This window comes from Otolemur garnettii, unplaced genomic scaffold (assembly GCF_000181295.1).
Source record: "Otolemur garnettii isolate 467f Iridium unplaced genomic scaffold, OtoGar3 scaffold00170, whole genome shotgun sequence".
NCBI classification, from domain to species: domain Eukaryota; kingdom Metazoa; phylum Chordata; class Mammalia; order Primates; family Galagidae; genus Otolemur; species Otolemur garnettii.
This window is the reverse complement of record NW_003852565.1, coordinates 845,897-871,389: the sequence shown is the minus strand read 5'-3', so window position 1 is coordinate 871,389 and position 25,493 is coordinate 845,897. Positions and strand designations below refer to the sequence as shown.

At 47.5% G+C, this 25,493-nt stretch overlaps 1 protein-coding gene across 1 annotated transcript in view; it reads right to left on the bottom strand.

The window, feature by feature from the left end:
- The window catches only part of OCA2 (OCA2 melanosomal transmembrane protein), a 358,711-nt gene that overhangs the window by 99,775 nt on the left and 233,443 nt on the right, over positions 1 to 25,493 (bottom strand). Inside the window, exons 21-22 of the mRNA XM_003800169.1 lie at positions 15,498 to 15,591; positions 11,914 to 12,007 (exon numbers count right to left, since the gene is read on the bottom strand). Of these exons, the coding sequence (XP_003800217.1) occupies positions 11,914 to 12,007; positions 15,498 to 15,591 (188 nt within the window). The remainder of the gene's footprint in view (positions 1 to 11,913; positions 12,008 to 15,497; positions 15,592 to 25,493) is intronic.

The window sequence follows — 25,493 nt, the reverse complement described above, 5'->3', positions numbered from 1 at the left end:
CTGTGCTCACTGTATGCCTGCTTTGTGCCCACTGTATGCCCACTGTGTGCCTACTGTATGCCCGCTTTGTGCCCACTGTGTGCCTGCTTTGTGCCCACTGTGTCCCCATTGTGTGCCCACTGTGTGCCTGCTTTGTGCCCACTGTGTGCTCACCATGTGCCTCCTGTGCACCCACTGTGTGCCCACTGGTGCCTATTGTATGCCCACTTTGTGCCCACTGTATGCCCACTGTATGCCCGCTTTGTGCCCACTGTATGCCCACTGTGTGCCTACTGTATGCCTGCTTTGTGCCCACTGTGTGCCTGCTGTGTGCCCACTGTGCTCACTGTATGCCTGCTTTGTGCCCACTGTGTCCCCATTGTGTGCCCACTGTGTGCTCACCATGTGCCTCCTGTGCACCCACTTTGTGCCCACTGGTGCCTATTGTATGCCTGCTTTGTGCCCACTGTATGCCGTGTGCCTACTGTATGCCCGCTTTGTGCTGTATGCCTGCTGTGTACCCACTATGCCCACTGTGTGCCTGCTGTGTGCCCACCGTGTGCCCGCTTTGTGCTGTGTGCTTGCTGTGGGCCCACTGTGTGCCTGCTGTGTGCTCACTGTATGCCCACTTTGTGCTGTGTGCTTGCTGTGTGCCCACTGTGTCCCCACTGTGTGCCCGCTGTGTATCTGCTTTGTACCCACTGTGCCCACTGTGTGCCCATTGTGTGCCTGCTGTGTGCCTACTGTGTGCTCACTGTGTGCCTCCTGTGCACCCGTTGTGTGCCCACTGTGTACCCACTGTACCCACTATATGCCTGCTTTGTGCCCACTGTGTGCCTCCTGTGTGCCCACTGTGTGCCTGCTGTGTGCCCACGGTGCTCATTGTGTGCCCGCTGTGTGTCCACTCTGTGCCTGCTTTGTGCCCACTGTGTGCTCACTGTGTGCCTCCTGTGCACCCATTGTGTGCCCACTGTGTGCCCACTGTACCCATTGTATGCCTGCTTTGTGCTCACTGTGTGCCCTCTGTATGCCCACTGTGTGCCTGCTTTGTGCCCATTGTGTGCCCACTGTGTACCTGCTTTGTGCCCGCTGTATGCTCACTGTGTGCCCTCTGTATGCCCACTGTGTGCCCACTTTGTGCCCACTGTATGCCTGAGTGCCCACTGTGTGCTCATTGTGTGCCTGCTGTGTGCCCACTGTGCTCATTGTGTGCCCACTGTATGCCCACTTTGTGCCCACTGTATGCCTGAGTGCCCACTGTGTGCCCACTGTGTGCCTGCTGTGTGCTTGCTGTGTGCCCACTTTGTGCCCACTGTGTACCTGCTTTGTGCCCACTGTGTGCCTGCTGTGCCCACTGTGTGTCCGCTGTATGCCCACTGTGTGCCCACCGTGTGACTGAGAGCACACATGAGGCAAATGTGGTTACTGTGTCCATCTCACACGGCTCCCATGCTAGCAGACAGGTATTCCTGCCATGCAGGAAGGGACAGCTGAAAGGCTGGCCCCTGCTTAGCACAGCACTGTGGGGCCCAGAACGTACCTTCAACACTGAGTAGCAGTGAGGGAGGTGGGGAAGAGGCAATGGGAGGGGTCTCCAGGCAGACCGGGCTGCCCCACTCGGAGGGGAGCCAGCCACGTGCGCAGGTCGCAGGCTGCCATGGGTGCCTGCGGTGGGCAGAGCCAGGGCAGCCCAAGGGAGCACACCAAGACCACCACCAACCAGGCATGTGGGGCACTGGCCCGCCACTGGCCCCTGTGCTGCTCCAGCCCCACCCTGTGCTCACTCTTCCTCACAGGTGCCCCACAGCCACCTCGGGACATGCCCGGCACCTGCAGCACTGATCCTGCACCCAGTCCGTGCCTGGCTGGTTCCACCCTAGTCCCTGAAAAGAGCAGACAGCCAGGACCCAGGCAATGATGGGGACAGCCTCATTCAACTTTAACTTTACAATGTGCAGAGTGAATTTGGGCAATTGAGTTACCTTTTAAATTATAATATCACACTTGAGAAAATAAAATGATCTTCAGCTTCCAATTCCAGACTATGGACTGGACATGAGAGCTGAAGATTGCCAGGTCATCCAGCTGGAACTGAGCACAGGGAATCCATGGGAACCTTTGCATATCAACCCATAAAAATCTGTACTAAAGTCCATCAAAGCTGGCAAGCAGCCCTGGCCTTCTGGTTTGCTGTAGATGGCAGACAGTGTTCCCCAGCAAGCCTGTCAGGGAAGGTGCAGTGCTGCGTCATGGTGCTCTGAGACATCTGCCTGAATTAAAGAATCACTGGTTTCACACTGGTGCCAGGATGGCAAGACAGCGCCAATTACAGCCTTGTTTACAAAGCAGAGAAGTCGCGGCCCCTCCCCTGGCACACACAGGAGTAAAGGGCAGCACCAGGGTTCAAACCCAGAGGCTGGGCCCTTAGCCGCTGCACTCCCATGGCCAGCAGCACCAGGGCAGGGCGAATCCTGCACAGTGCAGGTGGAACCCAGGCCTGGACTCTGCCCCCCTCTCCCCTCAGTCCTCTCTACACCCAATCCCCTTCTCAGCACACCCAGGCTCCCGTGTGCATGCCTCCTGCAGCTGGAGCCAGAGCCCTCAGGAAAGGCACAGATGGGCCTGCAGACCCCATGCTCTGTGGAAATCACCTTGCAAATGGGGGTGGCAAGGCCCATGGGCAGACAAGGCTGCCGAGATGAACCACCAGGTTTCTCAAACTGATTTGAACACAAAGCACTCATCCCCCCGTTCCTCCATTTCTCACAGAGAAATTCAGCACCCTCCTTCCTGGGAAGCCCATTGGACACACGATTCCTTCCCCCTGCTACTTCCCAGAAAGACGCCACGTCCTGAGCCTTGCCCTGAGCTGCCTTCCCTGTGTGGGCGACAGTCCCTACAGAGCAGACGCCTGGTTCTCTGTGAGGTCCCACAGCATTCTCTCCAACACACTAGCCTCAGCTTTATGCGTGAGACGGCACACGGGCTGTCATGCGGGCACATGGCCGTCAGGCACACAGGGACAGGAAGCCCCGCGTCCTGCAGGAGGCACACTGTGCTCAGGGGGCTGAACACCAAGAGCTGGAAGGTCAAACTCTGATTTAAATAAAAAAAATGGGGTGGTGCCTGTGCCTCAAAGGAGTAGGGCACTGGCCCCATATGCCAAAAGTGGCGGGTTCAAACCCAGCCCTGGCCCAAAACTGCAAAATAAATTTTAAAAGTGCAAGTAAATGGCGAGAAACCTTAAAATTAATTCTTGAAGGTTATCATTAAGCTGAGTTTTGAAAGAAAGAAACTGGTTCTCAGGTAATTCTGAGTTTAAAATAGTAAAAGCAAATTCAGGGTGATACCCCCTTCCACAGGATGCTGATGGGAGTACAATTAACTCACCAGCAAACCCAACATGAAGTAATCCTGCTACTGAGAGTCTTATTTATTACCTGTAATTCTCATGAGTCACTGAAGGGAGGAAAAACACAAAGTTGAATAAAACACAAAGGAAACCACAATGATGCTTAACGTGTCCAGCTTGCTGGCAGCAGAGACAAAACCATTTACATTCTGGAAAGTGGAGATATTTTATATGCAGCGAAGTGGAAAACTCATGCAGTATTAAAAGACCATGAGAGAACTGACCACAGAGGTGTTTAAAACAGGCATAATCATATCATTGTTTTAATCATTAGGAAAGTAAATCACCTTTAAAACTATAAATTCAAATTTCTGAAGACTATTTGCCATCCATGTTTTTGCTTTTTGCAAACTAAGTGTTTTATAATCTATTCATATATCGAAACTAAGACACTGGATAAGATGGTTTATCAGACAAGGCATAATTTTAATGTAAATTCTATAACTATGGATTTTGCTAACCTTGTGACTTGAACTTGATTTTTTCTTAGGCATTTCACATTGCTTTTGTGAGGGGTGGGCTAAAAAATGTAGGATGTAGGTAAAGTGAGGTCAGAGCACATAGATTCCAGCCCTGGGTTGGTGGTCATCTACAGCACAGGCACCGCTGAAGATGAGCCATCCTGCTGACATGGTTAGTAATGGGACACAAAGCTGGGAGCTGCCCAAGAGAAAAAGCAGCTTCTGCCTGGGGAGGCAGCAACCAGGAGGAGAGGCCGGGATTCAGGCATGAACAGGCAGCTCCCACTGCCTTGGAAGTGCAGCGGAGTAAGACAGACCCGTAACAGAGTCAGCAAATTATCAAACCTGAGGAGGGGGGCTGGTTATGGTAACCCTGACTTTGTGGCCAAGCTGGACAGAAGTGGGGATACCCCGAAACTGGTGACTAGCGTCTGAAGTGGGGGAGTCTCGTGGGACTGAGTTCTCAGCTGTGTAATCAGACGCTGACTCTGGCAGTGTCAGAACCAAGGTGAATTTAGGGTACCTTCTGGGTGTTGGAGAATTGCAGAATGGCTGGTGGGAGGAGCGGAAAAAGCCACTTGCTAGTGGTGGCAGAATCCTGCTAAATCAGCCTCTCTTGCAGCTGTCTTCCTCAGTACCTGGGAACTCCTGGGGGCACAGCTGTGGCAGAGACGAGGCATTGCACAGAGCTTGCCTTAGCCAGACCATTTCCTGATGAGGTCAGTGAACTACGCGCTAACACACAGAGGGCTGCCCACCACCCAAGTCACCCATCTAGAAGGTTCAGAAGCAGAGAGGGCCTTCTAGACATAATGAGAAAAACAAGCATCGGTTTGTGAGCACTGGCTCATCTGCCTGAGACCACCAGAGTCAGTGTGTGCTCCTGGGAGACACCAGGAGATGGTAACACAGCCCCTCAGGCCCTTGTACCACTTAGGACTCATAGTTTCAAGTGACAGAAAACCCCTCCAAGATGGCTAAAGCAAAAGGGATTTATGAGATCATCTGAACTACGAATATGGAGAAAATAAAATCTTGTGGCTAGCTGGAGTTGCCGAATTTGTCTGTGCTAATATATTCTATTCCGCACACCCTCCCTATGGTCTTGACAGTGACACTTCTGCATCCGGAGGCTCCTTCCCCTGAATTTTGGGGGCCCTGTGGCACAGAGCTGCAGATATGCTAAGACAGCCTAGGCCCAGACCAGCAGCCCCACAGCCCAGGCCACTGACATGACAATGAGCTAGCTGGCCATGATGGGTCTGGGTGAAGCAGAGCCAGCCGTCGCCTTCACATCTGTGAAGACGAGAGGGAGGGATATCAGTGTTGCTGCCTCCCACTGTCAGGCTCCCAGGAGGGTGGGTGGTACTGGCCCTTCCTCATTGCCAAGGCCAGGGTTAGGGGCTGTACCTTCTAATACCCCGGCAACAGCGTGCCGCTTCTGGGCTCACCCGGTCAGCGTCACACATCCTCTCCTTAGTGGTCTGCTCCCCGCTGAGGCAGGGGGGCATCACTTCCTGGGAAGTGTGAAAATAGAGGGACACTGCAACAAAGGGACCAGGTGAGTGTCTCAAAGACTCACATGTAGATCCACAACAACTAGCAAGGACCAACAGTGGGAGAGTCAGGAAGAAACGCCTGATGTGCTGCTGAAGGCAGAAATAATTCAATTAATAACTGAGTATAAAAAAGAGAAGAGAAAAGTATTGCAGAATAAACTTGCCAATGGTCATATGGGCAAGAGATAGAAGCCAAAGAGCATCTTCAAAGACAAACCATTTGAGTTTAATTAGAGGCATGTGAAAGGCATGAGGACAAAGGTAGTCACTTGACCAAAAACATAAACCTAATTATAAAGAGAAATTTTAGAAAATAAAATGGAAAAAAGATACATAGCATAAAATAAATAGAGCAACTAAAACATAGTCTATATAAAATATTAGTGAAATCATATGGCAAGTGTGTGTCAGACAATAAACAGGAAGAAGCTAAACTCACCTATCAAAAGAAAATGTTTTTATTTTGGTTCACAAAGTTAAGTCCCAACAATATACTGTGTATATATACAAGGCATACTTCAGACAAAAGTGAAAAAAAGGGCTTGTGATCCCATCATCAGAGTAGAATTCAAGCCAAAAAGCATCAAGCGTGACAAAGTGGGATATTTATTAGGCCCCAAAGCTTCCAATTCACAGTGCAGAGAGGACAGTAATTAATGTGTATTTACCAAATAGTGTGGTAACTGCCTTTCAAAACAAACAGTAAGAGAGATCTGAGAGGAGTAAACAGAAAGGCTCTCCTAAGGGGACCCGTGCAATGCCCCATGGTCAGCACAGGACAGAGGAAGTGGACAAGAACTAAAGAAGGAACACAAAAGGAGCCGACGTCACTGCCATGTGGATGTCACAGAAGTGTGAGTTCCCACAGTGACAAGGGAGAAGGCCTTCTTTTCAAGCACACATAAAACATGATAAAATTTGGTCACAAAGAAACTAGAAGTAACTTCTATTAAACTAGAAATGTGTAACAAACCAAACAAAAAGTTTCTTCAACCGAGAAATGGAAAAACCTTTTATTAAGCATCTAATGCAGATGAAAGGCAAATAACATCAAAAACATAAAAATTCTAAAATAAAACTAAGAACAGTGGAATAACTACATATTAAATCCACAGGATACACTTAGAGCAGCAGTCAGAGGGAAAGTCCACCCTTAAACATTCACAACAAATAAAGTAAATGACTAAGTGTAAAATATAAATAAATCCACAACTCAAGAAAACTAGAGAAAGAACAGCAAAGCAACCAAAAGCAAGCTCAGGAAAGCAATAACAAAGATAAAAGCAGAAATTGGTGAGGCAGAAAATAGAAAACCATACCTAATAAACAAATCAGAATCTTAGCTTTTGAAAACTAAGGCAGAACTAGATAGATCAAACCAAAAACAAGTCCCCAGATAAGAAATGGCAAGGTGGAAATCACCACTGCAACAGACGACATTTTTAAATAATTATAAGGGGCTATTCACAGACCTCAGTGCCAATAATTTTATGAGGGTTGTTTTAAATTCGTTGTGTATTCTAATATTTCTATCCTGATAAAACTGAATGCACTGTATTATTTCTCTTTTGAAGCAGCTCTGTACAGCTGCTGTGATCATGGCACTGGTGCAGGGAGGAATAGACACACAGATCCCACACAGCTCCACAGGCTGGAACGGGGGACCCTCCAAGAGCCGCACAGACGTGCTCACTGTTGACAAGGTCACAGGCACAATTCAAGGGAAAAGCACAGCCTTTACACCCAGTGATTCTAGTCATGTGCTGTCCACGGGGACAGAAAAACTAGAACCTGGATCTGAACTTCGCACCTCAAACAAAAATTAACTCAAAATGGAACATGAACTTTAACATAAAATATAAAACTATACAACTTTTAGGAAAAAAAGATAGAAAATCTTTGCTTGGCAGAGAGTTCAAGCTCTCATGTTGTCATGCTTTGGACACCAAAACCATGATATGTGAAAGGAAAATTTGGCACATTGGGCCTCCTTCAGATTCGAATCTTTTGCTTTGTAAAGAACCTGTTAGTGGATGAACAGACAATTGGAGATTGGGAGGAAATGTCACAGCAACTCTATTTATAATAACTACAGATTGGGAACAACCTAAGATGCTCTTCCATGCATGAATTATTAAACCAAAGGTGGTACAGCCATAGCACAGGATGCAGGAAAGGAATGAAATATTGATATGTGAGCTGACTGGGATGAATTGCTGGGTAGTGATACCACGTGGAGAAGGTCAATCGGAAAGGTCACATATTGTGTGATTCCATTTATAGAGAATTCTTGCAATGACAATGTTTTAGAGATGAAAGACAGATTAATTAGAGGGGGTAACGGTGAGAGGGAAGTAGATGTGGCTATAAAAAGATATCCTTGCAGTGATGGAACTCTGTACCCGGACCGTGTTGAGTTCAAAGTCCCGGCTCTGACACTATACTGTGGTTTCTTAAGAGTTTACTGTTGGGAGCATCTGGGCAAAGTGTTCATGGGATATTTCTCTCTCTGTGTGTCTCTCTCTGTTTGATTTAAAATTTGTTTAATAGCTGGTGGGACTGCAAACTAATACAACTTTTTTGGAAGGAAGTATGGAGAACCCTCAAAGAACTCAAGATAGACTCCCATTTGATCCTGCAATTCCATTATTGGCCATCTACCCAGAAAGAAAAAAACCCTTTTACTATAAGGACACTTGCACTAGACTGTTTATCGCAGCTCAATTTACAATTGCCAAAATGTGGGAACAGCCTAAATGCCCACCAACCCAGGAATAGATTAACAAGCTGTGGTACATGTACACCATGGAATACTGTTCAGCCATTAAAAAAGATGGAGACTTTACATCCTTTGTATTAATCTGGATGGAAGTGGAACACACTATTCTTAGTAAAGCATCACAAGAATGGAGAATCAAGAGTCCTATGTACTCAATTCTCATATGAGGATAGTTGATGACCTAGTACATTAGTACATGGTAGGGGGTGGGGAAAGGGGAGAGCAGAGAGAAGGAAGGAGGGAGGGGTATGGGGAGGGTCACAGTGTATGACACACCTTTTGGGGCAGGACACAATTATAAGAGGGACTTTACCTAACAAATACAATCAATGTAATCTGGTTCTTTGTACCCTCAATGAATCCCCCAACAATAGAAAGAAAGAAAGAAAGGCAAGACACCCCCCCCCAGAATAAAATAAAATTTGTTTAACAAAACCGGAAAAAAGTCTAGATTAAAAATAGAGGTAATGTGTATCAATTTTGACTATAGAGTATCTAAAAGATCCTTGGCAAAGTTTAAAACACAGAGATAAACTGCAAAATAGTCACTGATAAACTGAAAATTTACCTGTCAGAATTTGTTCCTCCCCCCCTTCAAAATAGGAAGAATTCAAATCTCTCAAGAGAAACACACAGGCAAAGAATAAGAATATAAATTTACAAAATAACAAATGCAAATACTCAATACTTAACAGGAAGAGTTTAATCTCAGTAGAATTAATTAAAACAAAACAGGAATCTACGGTTAGCCAGCCAGAGGAACCCTGAGCGTTTAAAGTGGGAGGCTCAGTGGCAAGGGTGGAGAGTGGCGTCTTTGGGCGCCAGCCTGCTCCGTGTCACCCGGGCAGACAGCAGCGTCTCTGGGCGCCAGCCTGCCCCGTGCCACCCGGCAGAGAGCAGTGTCTCTGGGCGCCGGCCTGCCCCGTGCCACCCGGCAGAGAGCAGCGTCTCTGGGCGCCAGCCTGCCCTGTGCCACCCGGCAGAGAGCAGTATCTCTGGGCGCCGGCCTGCCCGCGCTACCCAGGTTCTTAAGGCATCATTCACGTAGTCAGTGTCATAAATCAGAACTTCATCTTCAATTATCAGAAATGAAACCAAGTTTGACTTGTGAAGATATTTATCATATGACAGTGAAGAGCAGGAAGAAACCCCGGTGCCTCAGGGTGAAAGAAACAGGCACATATCTGTGTGCTGCAGCCTCAATACTCCACCCTGGAGGGGTAACTACTGGCCTGGTGAGATGCTCACCACAGCTGTAAAGAACACAAGGCAGGACACACTGTGGTTAAGAAGCGTCGCTAAAAAACAAATACACATCATCCAGGAGGCAGGGAGATGTAAGGAAACTTAACAAATTATCATCAGTGGTTACTTCTCGGTGGCAAAATTACAGATCACTTATATATTTTATTCTTTTATGCAATAAACAGAGCAGGAAGTTAACATTTTGTGCTGTGTCTCACAGGAAGCCACCTCTATGGAAAGAAATTTTTAAATAAGTCAGATACAACTCAGATTGTGTGTCTGCCACTGCAAATCCAGCACATGGTACCCACACAGCCTCCGACAATTAGATGGCTATTCCCTGGGAAGTCCACTCTGATTCTCACACAGCAGGACCGGGCATTCAGAAGGGTGGTCAGAGCTGGGAGAACTGGAACCAGCAAAGGCACAGCTCCTGCGCTGACCACAGAGACACCCTCTCCATCTGAGAAGATAACGTGTCTCACAAGGCCGGGGCCAGTGAGCTGTTAGGAGGCCAACTGGCAGTCTTGCCCAAGGTTTCTGAGGCCACCAAATTCCTAAGTGTCATCCTGGCCGCTCACTGCTGTAACAGCACACACACACATAGACGGTGCCACACCCAGTGCTCCAAAGGTGAGGCCTACATGGAAGTCCAGTTCACACCTGCATGGCCCACTGCAGCTGACCTGCTGGGACCTTGCATGTCCTGGTGTGGGGACAACTGCCCTTTCAGGTGGGCAGTTTCCCTGGTCATCATTCCAAAGTGATGCTATGGGAAAGACCTGACTTGGGTGCACGATTACCCTAAAACCCCTCAATGTTTTCACAGTGTTAACACCAGGCCATCCTTGCCCATCTGTGAGGCCAGCCGGCATTGTAACATGGCTACAGTGCTTTCCTGCCCTCTTCAGTACAGCCTATGGGTCCCCAGAAAGCAGACAGGCCACTGTTCAGGGTGCTTGGCCAACCAAAGCAGAGATCACAGGCTGAATGACAGACAGTCTTCCAGAAATCCGGGGCCTGGCCCAAACGGGAGGGTGCTGGGACTGGTGGACCCACATCTGTGTTTCCTCTGCCCCTGGTCCCCATCCCCTCCCTGCCTTCTCTGGGTCAGGACCTGCACTGCCTGGGGGTGCAGATGAGAAGGTGGCAGTGTATCGTGGCCTTGCTGCGAGGCAAGCACTAGGTTCTGAGCCTTGTCTCTGAGCGGCAGGGTCAGCAAAGTGCCAGGCTCCAGGGCTCTTGTGTAGCCCCCTCACCAGCCAAGGTCTTTCCCACACAGGTCACCCTGGAGTGTCATTCAAATTAATGTCTCAGGAAAATTACCAAGTATCACAACTTCCTCATGAACTATGGAAATGGCCAACAGAGCAAGTCCAACGAAAGTCAGAACCCCATTAGACACAGAGACTGCCTGCAGTCCTGCCCTGCTGTGGGGCCTGGGCACCAAGCAGGCCCAGCAGCAGTCAGCAGTGCCTGAGGCCAAGGCCACGCCTCCCCCGGCTGCAGGTCCAGTCCCTCTGCCACTTAGCCAGCACCAAACCATCCCTGTGCATGTCAAAGAACTTTGCAAGATTCTTGCTCAACATCAAATAAATGAAGTGCATTTTGACAGCACCATTTTTCAGGGGCTGCCAAGCTCAATTCTGCCCACTGACCTGCTTGCAGTGTGCAGCTGTGCCACTTGGACAGCGGGACACAGGCAGTCAGGACCCTGAGGTGGACCCAGCCCCCCACCCAGATCAGGATGTCTTTTGTAGGCACCAGAGGCAGGTGCCTCTGAATAGAAAGAAATGTGCTGGGCGTGCCCCCCAGGGGCCCTACCTCTGTGCAGACCTCCTGAGGGTGCCTGCCACAGACCCCACCTCTGTGTAGACCTCCTGAGGGTGCCCCCACAGGGGCCCCACCTCTATGCAGACCTCCTGAGGGTGCCCCCCCATGGACCCCACCTCTGTGCAGACCTCCTGAGGGTGCCCCCCCATGGACCCCACCTCTGTGCAGACCTCCTGAGGGTGCCCTCCCATGGCCTGCCTCTGTGCAGACGGCTTGAGAGTACTATACAGGGAGACGTGAGGAGTGCTGCCATGCAGTGCCCGGCACCATCACCCAGCTCCAGGCTGCAGCAGGGGCCGCAGGCTCCCACTATGTGCCATCTTCATAGACAGTCAAGGCACAAGCCCCACTGGACTTTCCAAAAAGATAGCAACATGGAATACCTGGCAGCCCACAGCCCTTTGCTGGGCTCCTGACTCAACAACCTGAATCATCCAGAATGTCTGAATCACCCACAGGGTTACATCTAATCCCAGCAGTACATTTTTAATGTGTTTTTTCCTATGCTAACCTCACCTATACCAAAGTCTCTCTAAATGCTAAAATGTGCTTATCCTGGGCTTAACAGTTTGCTTTGTGTGTTTTTTTTTTTTAAGCTTAGAAACCAGATAGTTCAGAGAATTTTTAAATGCAGTTTTTAAATACCTGAAAAATTCCATGAATGAGAACCCGTATCCGTGCTGCTCTGCAATCCCTGCACACACGACATTTGCTGAGGCTCCAATCAGTGTTCCATTCCCTAAAACCGAAATTTCAAGAATAAAACCCCAGCTTATCTCGGTGGTGAGCTTCTGTTCTGTGTTGTTCCACGATCTGTGAATCATCCCACAGGCTTTGATTTGATGATGACTTTACAGGCACCTCAAAGTGATTGCTTTGCAAATACCTGGAAACACACAGACACAAACGCACCCACACACACAACCAGAAAATAAGCTCACTGCCTGTAAATACCATGATTCATTTCTGGACAAGGCTACACTGACCCATGCAATAGAGAAGATGCAAAGTGCTAACCAGAATGGACAGACACTGCAGGACCGGGGGCAGCTATGAGAGGACATGCAAGCAGATCACAGACAAGGCGAGCACGTGAGTCCCTCGGAGCTGGAATCAACCTCAGACGAGACTCACCTTCCTCGAGATCCCAGGCCTAGATACCTACCAGGGAACTTCCAGTGAACAAAGACACAGAAAAGCTACCAAGTGGAGCCACTTGACTTGGCATTCTTCACCAAAGGGCCTCCTTCCCATAAGACACTCCCTGGTCAGCCCCTTTTGATGGCACACACATACACATGTAGTCCTCACAGCCTGGGAGAGGCATGGGCCGGAGCTGGCCCAGCAGGCCCTCAGACCCACCCCACACACTCACACCCACCCAGGGAAGGCTGAATCCATGCAGCCAAGTCGATAATCCTCCCCATCCCACTGAGCCACGGTGGTCAGCATTTGGGGACAGGCACTCGACCTAGGCTCAGTACAGCTCAGTTCTGACATCTGTGCTCAGACTCTGTCTCTGTCTCTCTCACCTTCCCTGGCACCTCAGTGTAGCTGTGGGGCTTGCACAACCGTAAGAGTACAAGCGCACAGTTCAGATGTGGATGGCTGCTGCAGCAGTAAGACGCTGGCAGGGTCTGACGGCACCCCCAGGGCATGGGGATGCATGAAGTGAGGAGCTGGACACCCACTGTCACTGCCCCAGCTTCCAAGCCTCCTTCCTGGTCCCCGTGTGCTGAGACTCCCATGGGCTTGGCTGTGCTGGGGAATAGCTTCACCTGTCTTCCCCTATCCTGGCACCTCTAGACCACCCTGTACAGAGAGATGGTCTAGAGCAGAACAAGAGAGGCATCTGAACTACTCCTGACTGTTTCTGATGAACACCACACAGAGAGAAACTAGTGCAACTTTCTGCATCAATCAGCCAGCGCAAGCTGGATTATCCAGGTCACGTTTGCAAACCACTGATAATGTTCCACTGGACAGAAAGCTTAAAAATTACCTGTACACATAAGCATCCCCCATGGTGAGGTGAAGAGACACCAGTCCTTCAGATAGGACTATGACAGGTTTTAATACTGTGCCCTGTGCCACCAGGATTGTCCACAGCCTCCAGACAGACGACCTCAGCAAGGAAGCTGCCTCTGCCTCATTTCTCTGTGTTCACCCCACCTTCTGTCCTCGGTCTTTCTGCCTAGGATTGCACCTACCAAACTATCCTTAGCACGTAAACTCACCTCAGCCTCTGCTTCCCAGAAAACTCAGGCTAAGGCAGATTTTTCTGAAGACTTATTGGAATTGTTCTCAGCTGTTAGTAAAAAGGGCAATCAAAATGTACTGGGCTTGGACCAGTAAAATAGGGTTTTATTTTGAACTACCTAGTGAATCACCCCAATTTAAATAGCAAATGACATTTCTAAAACTGAATGAAAACTTCTTTTTAAAGTATTCTTCAAAAGCCTAACTTGGGAAATGGGGAGTTATTGTTTGATGGGGTCTGGAGTTTCAGATTGTGAAGATAAAAAGTGGGGGTGGGTGGTGGTGATGGCTGCCCACAACGTGACTGTAGATAATGCACTGAGATGCTTAAAATAGCTGAAGTGGGAAATTTTATGTCATGTATATTTTGCCACATTTATTAAAACTGCCAAACCCTTGGCTAAGCACCATGGCTCGTGCCTGTGATCCCTGCACTCTGGGAGGTTGAAGCAGGTGGATCCCTTGAGCTCAGGGGTTTGAGACTAGCCTGGGCAAGAGGGAGACACCGTCTCTACCAAAAATAGAAAAACTAGCCTGTCGTGGTGGGTGCCTGTAGTCCTAGCTACTCAGGAGGCTAAAACTGAAGGATCTCTTAAGCCCAGAATTTTGAGGCTCCGTGTGAGCTGTGATCATGCCACTGCCCTCTACCCTGTCTCTAAAATTAAAAAAAAAATTAAATAATAAAGATCTAAAAACTTTGAACCTGTTTTATTCACCACAGCTGTATCCCTGCTTCAGAATGTACTCTGTCAGTCAGTGTTTAATCCTATTTTAGGTATTAGCTATAAACAGTCCCCATTAATACTGTTCCTTGAGAAATCCCCCCATGTTCACCTGTCCTACCAGCATGGGAGGGATCTCACCCTTTGCCTGCCCAGAGCAGCCCCTCTGACCATCCCCATCACTCCCTGGTGCACCTGTGACAGGGAGCACCCATCTGTGCTGCAGGGGACTGTCCTTTCCACCCAGGACAGGGATGAGGTGTTTCTGGTCTGCACAACACCAGGTCACAGCAAACGCTCACTGAGGTGGAACAAACAAAAGCCCTCACAGAGGATGTGCTTCCAGGCGTCCTGGGATGCCACTTGTTATGCCAGTGTTACATGTGGTCCTGCATGGAAGGGCTGCTTGCCCTGGGCTGGCCCTCGGATGGAGTTATTCCAACAGTTCTACACTCTCCTAAGAACTGGAGATCTCAGTCACTGAGTTAAGTGGATTAGCTGTCTCCAAAAATTATAGAAACTTCACTGGATGACATTAATCCCCCTTTGCAACCACGAAGATAAACTAACCAGAAAGTTATTGATTTAATACTCAGAGATCAATCAAAGAACAAAGAAAGCTGGATTATCTGAGCCTGCCTGGATACAAGAGTAAAACCGTAAAGCGTATCTGTTGTGTCCATCTAACAAGATTCTCCACAATCCTCTTGTGTCCCCAGAGGGGATCAGGCTCCTTAAGCGTGAGAAGGGCTCCAACTCAGCCTCCCCAACACAACCACTTCCCAGGCCCAGGCGCCTGTCTGGCCACCAGAGGCCAGTCTCTCTAACACTCTTCAGTTTCTCCAATGCGCAAACCCCACCACCAAGGAAATTCTTAACTCTTTCTTCCCAGTCTTCCGTTTGAGTCTCTACTCCTTTGCTCACCCGTTTGTGCCTCTACCACATAAGGAAGAGGGAGCAAGGCAGACAGCCACTCTGTTGGCCTCTTGTGGAGTCTGTTTCTAGACAGTCCACGTGGCCTGGGGTGGGAGCACATCAGCCTGTCCTCTCCGCAGGAGTGTCTCTCTGACATTTCTGCAGAGACACTCTGCAGAAGGTGGGAAGTGGTGGGCTCCACAGCAGACCTGAGTGGCTCTGGAATTACTCTGGATAAAGCTGAAGGTATATTTCCACCCCTAAATCATCGAGCTCTCCCTAATTTGCTCTCAATCTGATGTTCCCTCCCCAACGTGCCCAGCAGCCCCTTACCTCCCAGGCAGGCGCCAAGGGCCAGCGCGTACATGAGTGGTGGCACAGGCAGGCTGACCTCTGGGTCCTGGCTCAGGTTCAGGAGCACGGGGATCTGTGGAGGGAAAGGACACTGATGCCACATCCCACGGAGCTCAAGGGAGCTGCCACCGTGGGAATGACCTACAAAAGCCAGGGCACTTTTTCAGCAAAGCTTAAGGAATATAACACTTAAGAAAAGAAACCACAGCAAACTTGAACTTGATTTGATGTCTGTCTTTGATTCTAGACACATGACCAACTCATTCTCCTTGTCCTCACTGTGCTCCAGCTGCCCTTGTGGGTCTTACATGGGCTGGGGGCACAGGAGCCTGCATGTACAATCCAGTGGGAGGATCGAACCTGAGAGCCCTGTGCTGACACTGTGCAGGCACCAACTTACTTAACCCTCAGAGAATCCCACAAGTGGGTCTGGGCTCCTTTGATGGGCAGGTGAGGACACTGAGCTCCCAAAAGGCACAGGAGTGCCAAACTCGCTAATGGCCAGGAAGAATCAGAATGCAGCTGACAACAAACCACACAGAGGTGCACCTGTGCCGAGCCGCTTCCCTGCCGCCAGTCACCCAGAGCCTGCTGACAATTGCAGCACAATAACAGGTGTCAGACTCTACAACTAGCAGGTGCTAAGCGAGACTCTCCAGTGAGCCATGCTGGTGTCTATCGCACCTTTCTGACAGAGATAAATTTTGCTTTATTGTAACTAATTGAACATCCAGTGACTGTGACATTTCTGCCTATTCAGAAAGCACAACGCCCCCCCCCCCATAGCCGCTGTTGTTAATGAGGAATGGGAAGGATGCAGCCGTGGAGCCCACTGGGAGGCTCAGGAAGATGTGGGTTTGCACAGTCACTGCCGGGCACCACAAAGCATCCCCAGAGACAGAGCAGGACCCCTGGATCTGCTGCTTGGGACAGGTGCCTTGTGTCAACCTCCACAGGGAGCTGCAGGAGGAGGGGGCAGTGACAGTAACACATCTGGACACGCAGGCATCACACACAGAAAGCCAAGCCCAGTGTGGAGGAGGTATATGAGTGACACAGGATAGCATTTGATGCTGAGAACAGAGGGCAGGAGAGCCACCTCCTGCTGCACCCCCAGTCTCCTGACGCCAGGAATTGGGGCCTTACCCCTCATCTCTTTAGCCATAGAACTTCATGTGTTCATTTTCTTAAATAAAAACTCAACGCTGGCTTAGCACTTTAAACTATATGTATAACCTGATTTAAAAGTAAACATTAAACTAAGCAGCTCAGAAAATAATGAATAAGTAAAACATTCAAGGCTGGGTGCAGTGGCTCGTGCCTGTAATCCCAGCACCCTGGGAGGCCGAGTCATATGGATTGCATGAGTTCAGGGGTTTGAGACCAGCCTGAGCCAGAGCAAGACCCTGTCTCTACTAAAAATAGAAAAACTGAGGCAAGAGGATTACTTCAGCCCAAGAACTTGAGGTTGCTATGAGCTATGATGCCACAGCACTCTAGTAAGGGTACCAGAGTGAGACTTTAAATCTTAAAAAAAAAAAAAGTAAAACCTTCAGTATGTTTCATGTCTTAAGTTTAAGTCCTTTAACCAGAGAGAGTCAATTCCTTTAGAGGTGAAAGGGGTGGGTCCAGTTTCAGTCTTCTACAAGTCGCCAGCCAATTCACCCAGCACCATTTGTTAAATAGGGAATCTTTCCCCCATTTATATTTTTGATGGGCTTATCAAAGGTCAAATGACAGTAAGTGTCTGGGTTCATCTCTTGGTTTTCAATTCTGTTCCATACATCTACCTCTCTATTTTTGTGCCAGTACCATGCTGTTTTGATCTTTATAGATTTATAGTATAATCTGAAGTCTGGTAGCATGATACCTCCTGATTTGTTTTTATTTCTGAGTAATGTCTTGGCTATTCAAGGTTTTTTCTGTTTCCATATAAAACAAAGTACTAATTTTTCCAGCTCTTTAAAGTATGACCGAGGTACTTTAATAGGGATTGCATTAAATCTGTAGATTGCTCTCTGAAGTATACACATTTTAACAATGTTGATTCTTCCCAGCCATGAGCATGGTATATTTTTCCATTTGTTAACAGCTTCAGCTATTTCTTTCTTCAGAGTTTCACAGTTTTCTTTACAGAGATCTTTCACATCTTTTGTTAGGTAAATTCCCAGATATTTCATCTTCTTTGGCACTATTGTAAAGGGAATAGAGTCCTTGATTATTTTTTCACCTTGACTATTGTTCATATATGCAAAGGCTACAGATTTGTGAGTATTGATTTTGTATCCTAAGACACTGCTTTATTCCTTGATCACTTCTAGAAGTTTTGTAGTTGAGTCCCTGAGGTTTTCCAGATATACAATCATATCATTTGCAAAGAGTGACAGTTTGATCTTCTCTGATCCTATTTGGATACCACTGATTGCCTTCTCATGCCTGATTGCAATGGCTAAGACTTCCATTACAATGTTAAAAAGCAGTGGAGACAATGGGCAACCTTGCCTGGTTCCTGAGCTGAATGGAAATGACTTCAATTTTATTCCATTCAACACGATATTGGCTGCAGGTTTGCTATAGATGGCCTCTATCAGTTTAAGAAATATTCCTTCTTTACCTGTTTTATTGAGCATTCTGGTCAAGAAAGGATGCTGGAAAGAAAGAAAGCTTTTTCTGTATCAATTGAGAAAATCATATGGTCTTTATTTTTTGTTTATGTGATGTATTATATGTATAGATTTGCATCTATTGAACCATCCTTGGGATCCTGCTCATGGTGTATGATTTGTTTGATGTGTTGCTGCATTCTGTTTGCTAGGATCTTATTGAATATTTTTGCATCAATATTCATTAGAGATATTGGTCTATAATTTTCTTTTCTTGTTGGGTCTTTTCTTGGTTTGGGGATCAGGGCAATATTTGCTTCATAGAACGTGTTGGTGAGTATTCCTTCTTTTTCTATATTTTGGATATAGGTACTAGTTCCTCTTTAAAGGTTTGGTAGAATTCTGATGTGAAGCCATCTGGTCCCAGGCTTTTATTTGGGGGAGAGTTCTTATAATTGATGCTATTTCAGAACTTGATATAGTCTTGTTCAACATTTCCAATTCTTTCTGGCTGAGTCTAGGAAGGTGGCATGTTTCTAAGTATTGATCTATTTCCTTCATATTTTCATACTTCTGAGAATAGAGTTTTTATAATATTCATTAAGGATTTTTTGAATTTCTGAGGAGTCTGTCATTATTTGGCTTTTATCTTTTCTGGTTGATGAAATTTATTCTTCAATAAAGAATTTTATTCTTTTATTCTGGTTAGGTTAGCCAAAAGTTTATCTATTCTTTTATTTCTGGTTAGGTTAGACAAAGATTTATCTATTTTATTGACCTTTTCAAAAAAACAACTTTTTGATTTATTGATCTGTCGTATAATCCTTTTGTTTTCAATTTCATTTAATTGTACTCTAATTTTAGTTATTTCTTTTCTTCTGCTGGGTTTGGGATTAGAATGTTCTTCCTTTTCCCATTGCTGGAGATGTCCCATTAAGTTGTTGACTTCCTCTCTTTCTGTTCTTTTGAGGAAGGCTTGTAATGCTATAAATTTCCCTCTTCTTGGAGATAGTGCAGGAAAAACACTTGAAAAAACTGACCTGGGAGACTAATTATGAGGAAGACCTCCCTCCCCCAGGGAATTGAAGCAACATCAAAAATACATTACTGGGATCTGATCAAACTAAAAAGTTTCTGCACAGCCAAGAACACAGTAAGTAAAGCAAGTAGACAGCCCTCAGAATGGGAGAGGATATTTGCAGGTTATGCTTCTAATAAAGGTCTAATAACCAGAATCCACAGAGAACTCAAACTTTAATAAGAAAAGAACAAGTGATCCCATTTCATTGTGGGCAAGAGACATGAACAGAATCTTTTCTGAAGAAGACAGGCACATGGTCTACAGATACATGAAAAAATGCTCATCATCTTTAATCATCAGAGAAACGCAAATCAAAACCACTTCGAGACATCATCTAACTCCAGTAAGAGTAGCCCACATCACAGAATCCCAAAACTACAGATGTTGGCATGGATCTGAAGAAAGGGGAACACTTCTGCTGGTGGGAATGCAAGCTAGTTTGTTCCTTTTGGAAAGAAGTTTGGAGAACATGCAGGGGTCTAAATGTAGCCCAGCTGTTTGATCCTGCAATTCCTCTACTAACTATATTTCCAAAACACCAAAACTCAATTGGCAACAAAGATATATGCACCAGATTGTTCATTGCAGCTTAATTCATAATTGCCAAGTCTTGGAAGAAGCCCAAGTGCCCATCGACCCATGAATGGATTAATAAATTATGGTATATGTATACCATGGAATACTATGCAGCATTAAAAAAGGTGGAGACTTTACCTCTTTTATGTTTACATTGATAGAACTGGAAAATATTCTTCTCAGTAAAGTATCTCAGGAATGGAAAAAAAATATCCAATGTACTCAGTACTACTATAAAACCAATTTATAATCACACTTACACTTTCATATGAGAGATGAATCACAACTCTAGCCCAGGATGAGGGAGGGCAGGGGAGGAGGATGGGAAGAGAAAGGGGTGGTTAGATAGAGGGAAGGTTAATCTATGGAGTATATTGCAAGGGTACAAGTCAAATCTATCAAGTATTGAACACAAACATCTTAACATTGTGATTAAGTAAATGAGGTGACAGCTATGTTAATTAGTAGGATGTAAGCACTCCAATTTGTACAAATAATCAACACATTGAATCCCACAAAGGTATAAATGTGTTCATGATCCATGTATATATGACTTAATAAAAAAAAAAGAATTAAAAAAAACCCTTCAGTATGTTATGAGCATTAGGTGCTATAAAAATAAAGCACAACGTGATGTAATTGCTAGTATATATTAATATCCTTTAAAAAAATTCATCATTCTTTCAAATGCATACATTTAAATGTAAATACCATGATATCATAATTCATCTGCTAATGCATCTAAAAGCTCCTTTTTGGCTATCTGAGAGCAGGAGGGTACACAGTCTCTGCTGCCTGACCTATGACCCAGGAGGAGCTGACCATCAAGGGGCAGCTGGTCAGGAAGGAGAAGCCCCCAGATGGGACAGCCACCTGGGAAGGGGCAGCATTGCCTTGGGATGATGGACAGTCCAGTCTGCTGCTGGCTGAGGGGCCACCCTAGCCATCTCTAGCAGTGTTCTAAGTGAACAGTTGTCCACAGCACCGGCTGGACTCCCCTGGGCAGGACTGTGCAGGCACCTCTGTAAGCACTGGGAAGTTGCACACTTGCAAGAGGGACTGCGGCAGGGCAGAAGAGGCACAGACCCTGCAGGCTGGCCCACACTTCTCCAGGCCAACGTGGAGACGAATCACCCGGCCTCTTGTCCACAAGCAGTCTCTGACGTGGGGCTGGGCAGCTGAGTCCCTGCACCTCTGCGCGCCAGGTGCTGCTGGTGCCCAGGCCCCACCTGAGGGCGAGGGCGGTGTGTGCTCACACGGCACGTTCCTATCTGCGTCTGGAGCTCCCAGCAGTGCATGCTGGCCTCCTGGGTATTGCCTCAAGCCTCTGTCTGTCCTCGGGATTGCTTCTCCACACTTTTGCTGTGCACCTGCCCCCATCTTTCTCACTCGCTACAAACCCAGCACTCAGGCCTAGCACTGACTTCTCTCTTCCTCAACTCGTTATCTAATCTTTTTAGTGAAAACAGCTATGGGTTTTAGTTGCAGAAACTATTTTCTGTGCTCTGCTTACATCTCCCTTTGTGTTCTTACAATCTGTCATTTGTCATCCTCTGCCGCTTGTTTGTGGGGTGATGTGCAGTGAGGAGCCCATGGAAGTGTGGGCTGTCTGTGGGCCACTGCAGTGCCCCTCCCAGGCTGCTGTCCCACCAAGGGGTCTTCCACTGTCACCGGCCTGGGGCAGACCCACCTCAGAGCCCAGCTCAGCACTCTGTGATACTCACATTTCTGTTTCCAGAACAGGGATTCAAGCCCAGCTCCACCTCCTGCAGCGCCTGAGCTCTTAATTTCTACAACTGCTCATGTTACTAACTGAATAGCAATCCCCTGGGTCTCGTTCATCCTCCACATTATTTTGTTTCTGAACGTTTTAGGGAACAATGAGTGAAAACAAAAATGAGATCAAGTAAACACAGAAAGCTGAAGCCCACCTGAAGTGCCTCTGAGCCTTACCCAGCTTTCCTGTGCTGAGCTGTGCTGGCTGTCTGCCTTGACTCCTCCCGGGAGGCCGGCAGGGGGGAGAAGATGTGTAAGAATGAGGCAACCTTGAGAAAATGACTCCCACACAGAGGCTGGATGACAGCACAGAAGATGGTGAGGGTCCAAGAAGTCAGTTAAAGGGAACCCACAAAATTGTGTGCATAAATCACCATGCTTTGAGCTCAACACCCAGGACAAGAGTAATGACATTTTAACTTGCAAATAGCCTGAGAATTCTTCCTGTTCAAGCAAATAAGGTTGAAAGGATAAGGTTTAAATGAGGATGACCATCAGGAATTCTCAGTGGTTACACCTTTTTTTGGAAATTTCCAACAGTCTTTATGGCATTCAAGCAGAAACTCAACCTGGACAGATATTCCCTAAATGGAAATACTGTTGGAATATTGAAATATCTCTAGGCAGGTTGATGGAGAGCCACAGCCACAGCCCCCAGCACCTCACATTGCCTTGGCCTCCCTGGGCTCCCCCTCTGCCCCCAGCACATGAGGGACTCACACTGGCCCAGGGAGGCAAAGGGGGGCTTTGAGCTTCCTGCTGCCGTCCCCATTCTGCTCTGATGTCTGCTCTGATGGCACTAGATGTTGATAAAGTGTCACCATTACATGACAGGTGCACTGAAACCCCAGGCCAACTACTTATACAATTCATCCATGCAACCAAAACCCCCATACACCCCTATTGAAATTTTAAAAAGAATTAAATTAGGTTAACAGTGTTAACTGTTGTTTAATGGCACCAAACACGGGTAAGGCCAAGGCTGAGGGACAAAAATAACTTAAAAGAGAAAATCTAATCCCCAGAGCTTGAACTGGAAGTTTCACCAAAGCCCTTTAGGTCAACCTGGAGAGATAGATCCTTACGTACCATCTGGTTCTGTCTGTCCACTTTGGACGTCATAAGATTAGCAAAAAGTTAATGGGATGACAGGATGAGCTCACCAGTTATGACCTAAGTCTTTGGAATTTCCTGAATTATTTGCAATTTTTCCCTGACCACTAAAAGAAGAAAAATAGCACAGCCAAACATGAACAGAGCTTCCTGCTGCTCTCAGCACATAGCTGACAGCATGGACATGGGAGAAGCAGCCCCCAAGCTGCAGATACTTGCTGAGGTTTGGACGTTTGCCCCTTCTAAATCCCACATTCACATTTCATCCCCAGTGTCGGAGGGGCACCTGGTAGGAGGGGTCTGGGTCATGGGGTGGCCCCTCATGAAGGGCTTGGTGCCTCCTCTGATGTTGAGCGAGTTAGTTTCCAGGAGGAGATTGTTCAAGAGAGCCTGGCACCCTTGCCCTCTCTCCCTGCCTGCTCTTCTCATGTGAGATGGCTCGCCTCCCCTGCAGAAGCTCTTGCAGCCCTCACCAGGAGCAGATATGGTGGGCTCCATGCTTCTGAACAGCCCACAGAACATGAGCCAAATAAACCTCTTTTCTTTATGAATCACTCAGCCTCAGGCATTCCTCTGTAGAGACACCTAAGTGCACTCAGACAACACACTTTAGAGAGACACCACCAAATAATCTGTCACTTCAAGGTTGCTGTGAGCTAGGCTGATGCCAGGGCACTCTAGCCTGGGTAACAAAGTGAGAGTCTGTCTCAAAAAAGCAAACAAATACCCCCACTTCCCTGGAATAACGGAAGAATGCTGCTCCAGCCTGCTTCTAGGAAGATCCCCTTCTGTGGAAGCCACAGCCCCGGCTCCTGCCAGCATTTGTAGACATTGGAGAGGGCAACAGCAACTGCCAGCCCTTTGGCTTTTTAAAGTCCACCCATGTTAAAATTCCTATAGACAAGTGTCCTGCTGACCTGGCAAATGACCTCACCAGAGCTTTGCTACCACAGCTGTGCTACCACAGCTGTGCGCACTGGGAAGGACACAGGCAGCTCAGCCTGCATGGTGGGAGCCTGGGGCGCTGCTCCCTGCACTCACAACCGCACATCTGAGGGCCACAGGCAGCAAACCTGCCTCTGTTACTGCATTTCCATAGCGCGGTCTTTGGTGTCCTTGTTCTTTCTCTAGCTACTCTGAGCAGGCCTTGAATGATGAGCAGAGAGAACCAGGGACTTCCAGGGGTTTTCCAGGGATAGTCCAGGAAACTTAAGCTTCTGGAGCAAAAGAGCAGATGCCTAAGTGCTGTAGACCCAGCAAGCAGGCCAGACTGCACAGACTTCCAGGTGGCAAGGTAGAGGCGCTGAGCTTCTTCCTACCCCAGGAGAAAGTGCGGAGGGGCACACATGACCCCACAGGTCTCAGGCACTAGCCAGACCCTCACTGCTGCCCATATGCTCTCCGAGTCACCCTGAGTTCAGAGGACTCTGCGGCTGCACAGAATGCAGGTCCTCACAGTGAGAGGGAGACAGTGAGGAAGGAGAGGTGAGGAGCTGCTAGAACCCCACAAGCACCGGCTGGTTTGTTCCGGGGTCAGGAAGGAAGCACTGGGGAGCGTGCACCTGCAGGCCATGGCTATGCACTCTGCTGATGGATGCAGAACATCCACTCTACCTCCAAGCCTTTCCAGGTGCATATCACAAGCCAGTGCCTCCATGATTTCTCAGGCTACAGATGAACAGTGGTATCTACTGCACCTGGGAGCCTCCAGCCAGCAGTGACTGTCAAACAGCAGCTGCCACATGGAAGGCAGATCCGGAGAAAGGACTGGCTCCCACTAGGGAACATGTAGGGCTGTGTGTGGATGAGGCTGGCTCCCAGGACAGGGAGGGAGACAGCTGAGAGGGGAAGCTGTCACCAGCAGTGAATAACAGCACAGGCACAAGAGACCCCAGCACCACACTGAGGACAGCTGCACCACAGCGCCTGAGGGGAGGGTGGTCTCCGTGGTGGGAGGCCTGGCTGGAGGGTGCAGAGATGGTGTCTGCAGCCCTGAGGGAATGCGGTGAGGCACTTGGGGTGCCCAGATTCCTTAGTAGCAGAGCCCAACTGGGGTGGGGGCAGGCTGGGGTACGGTCCATGAAGAATCACTTTGAGAAAATGAATCTACTGCAGTTAATTCACTTTTTCGTTCATTTTCAAACATTTGCTAAGGATCTTTTTTACACAGGCAGGATGCTAGTGGAAGAGAATACAGACATGAGTAGATGAGGTTCCCAGGCAGCTGCAGCCATCTCTGCACAGTTTGAAAAATAACTTTATGGAATTATGTGCAGAGGGGCCTGCCAGGGCCTCTCTTGTGTCCTTGAGAAATTCTCAGAAATTCCAAGAACTATTCCTAGATAAACTCCTTTCTTCTTAAACTAACTAAAATGGGTTGTTGATTAAAATGCTGATACCACCACTCTGTTTTACAAACAGAATGATCCCAATTAATAGACTAGGAATAAAACCAGTGCCTTCCAAACCAGTGGATGGGAGGGGGGGTTATCAATCTAGGAGAAGTCAGGAAATGAGTAGGGGAAAAAATAATCAACAAAGACAAAGTATTGTATAATAAATGGAAAGCCAAAATAAACTAGTGGAAGTAAATTCAAGTCCATCAGTCATTACAATAAATGTAAAATATGTTAAACTATTTTCTAAAAACACAGAGATCATCTGCTTAGAATTTTTAAAAATCCATTTATTTGCATACTGCTAAAAAATACAACTTAACAAAAAGGTTTTTTAAAAATACATTTTAAACAAACAAACAAAAAAAAGTGATCCCATCACAAAGTGGGCAAAAGGACTTGAAAAGAAATTTCACCAAAGAAGATAGGC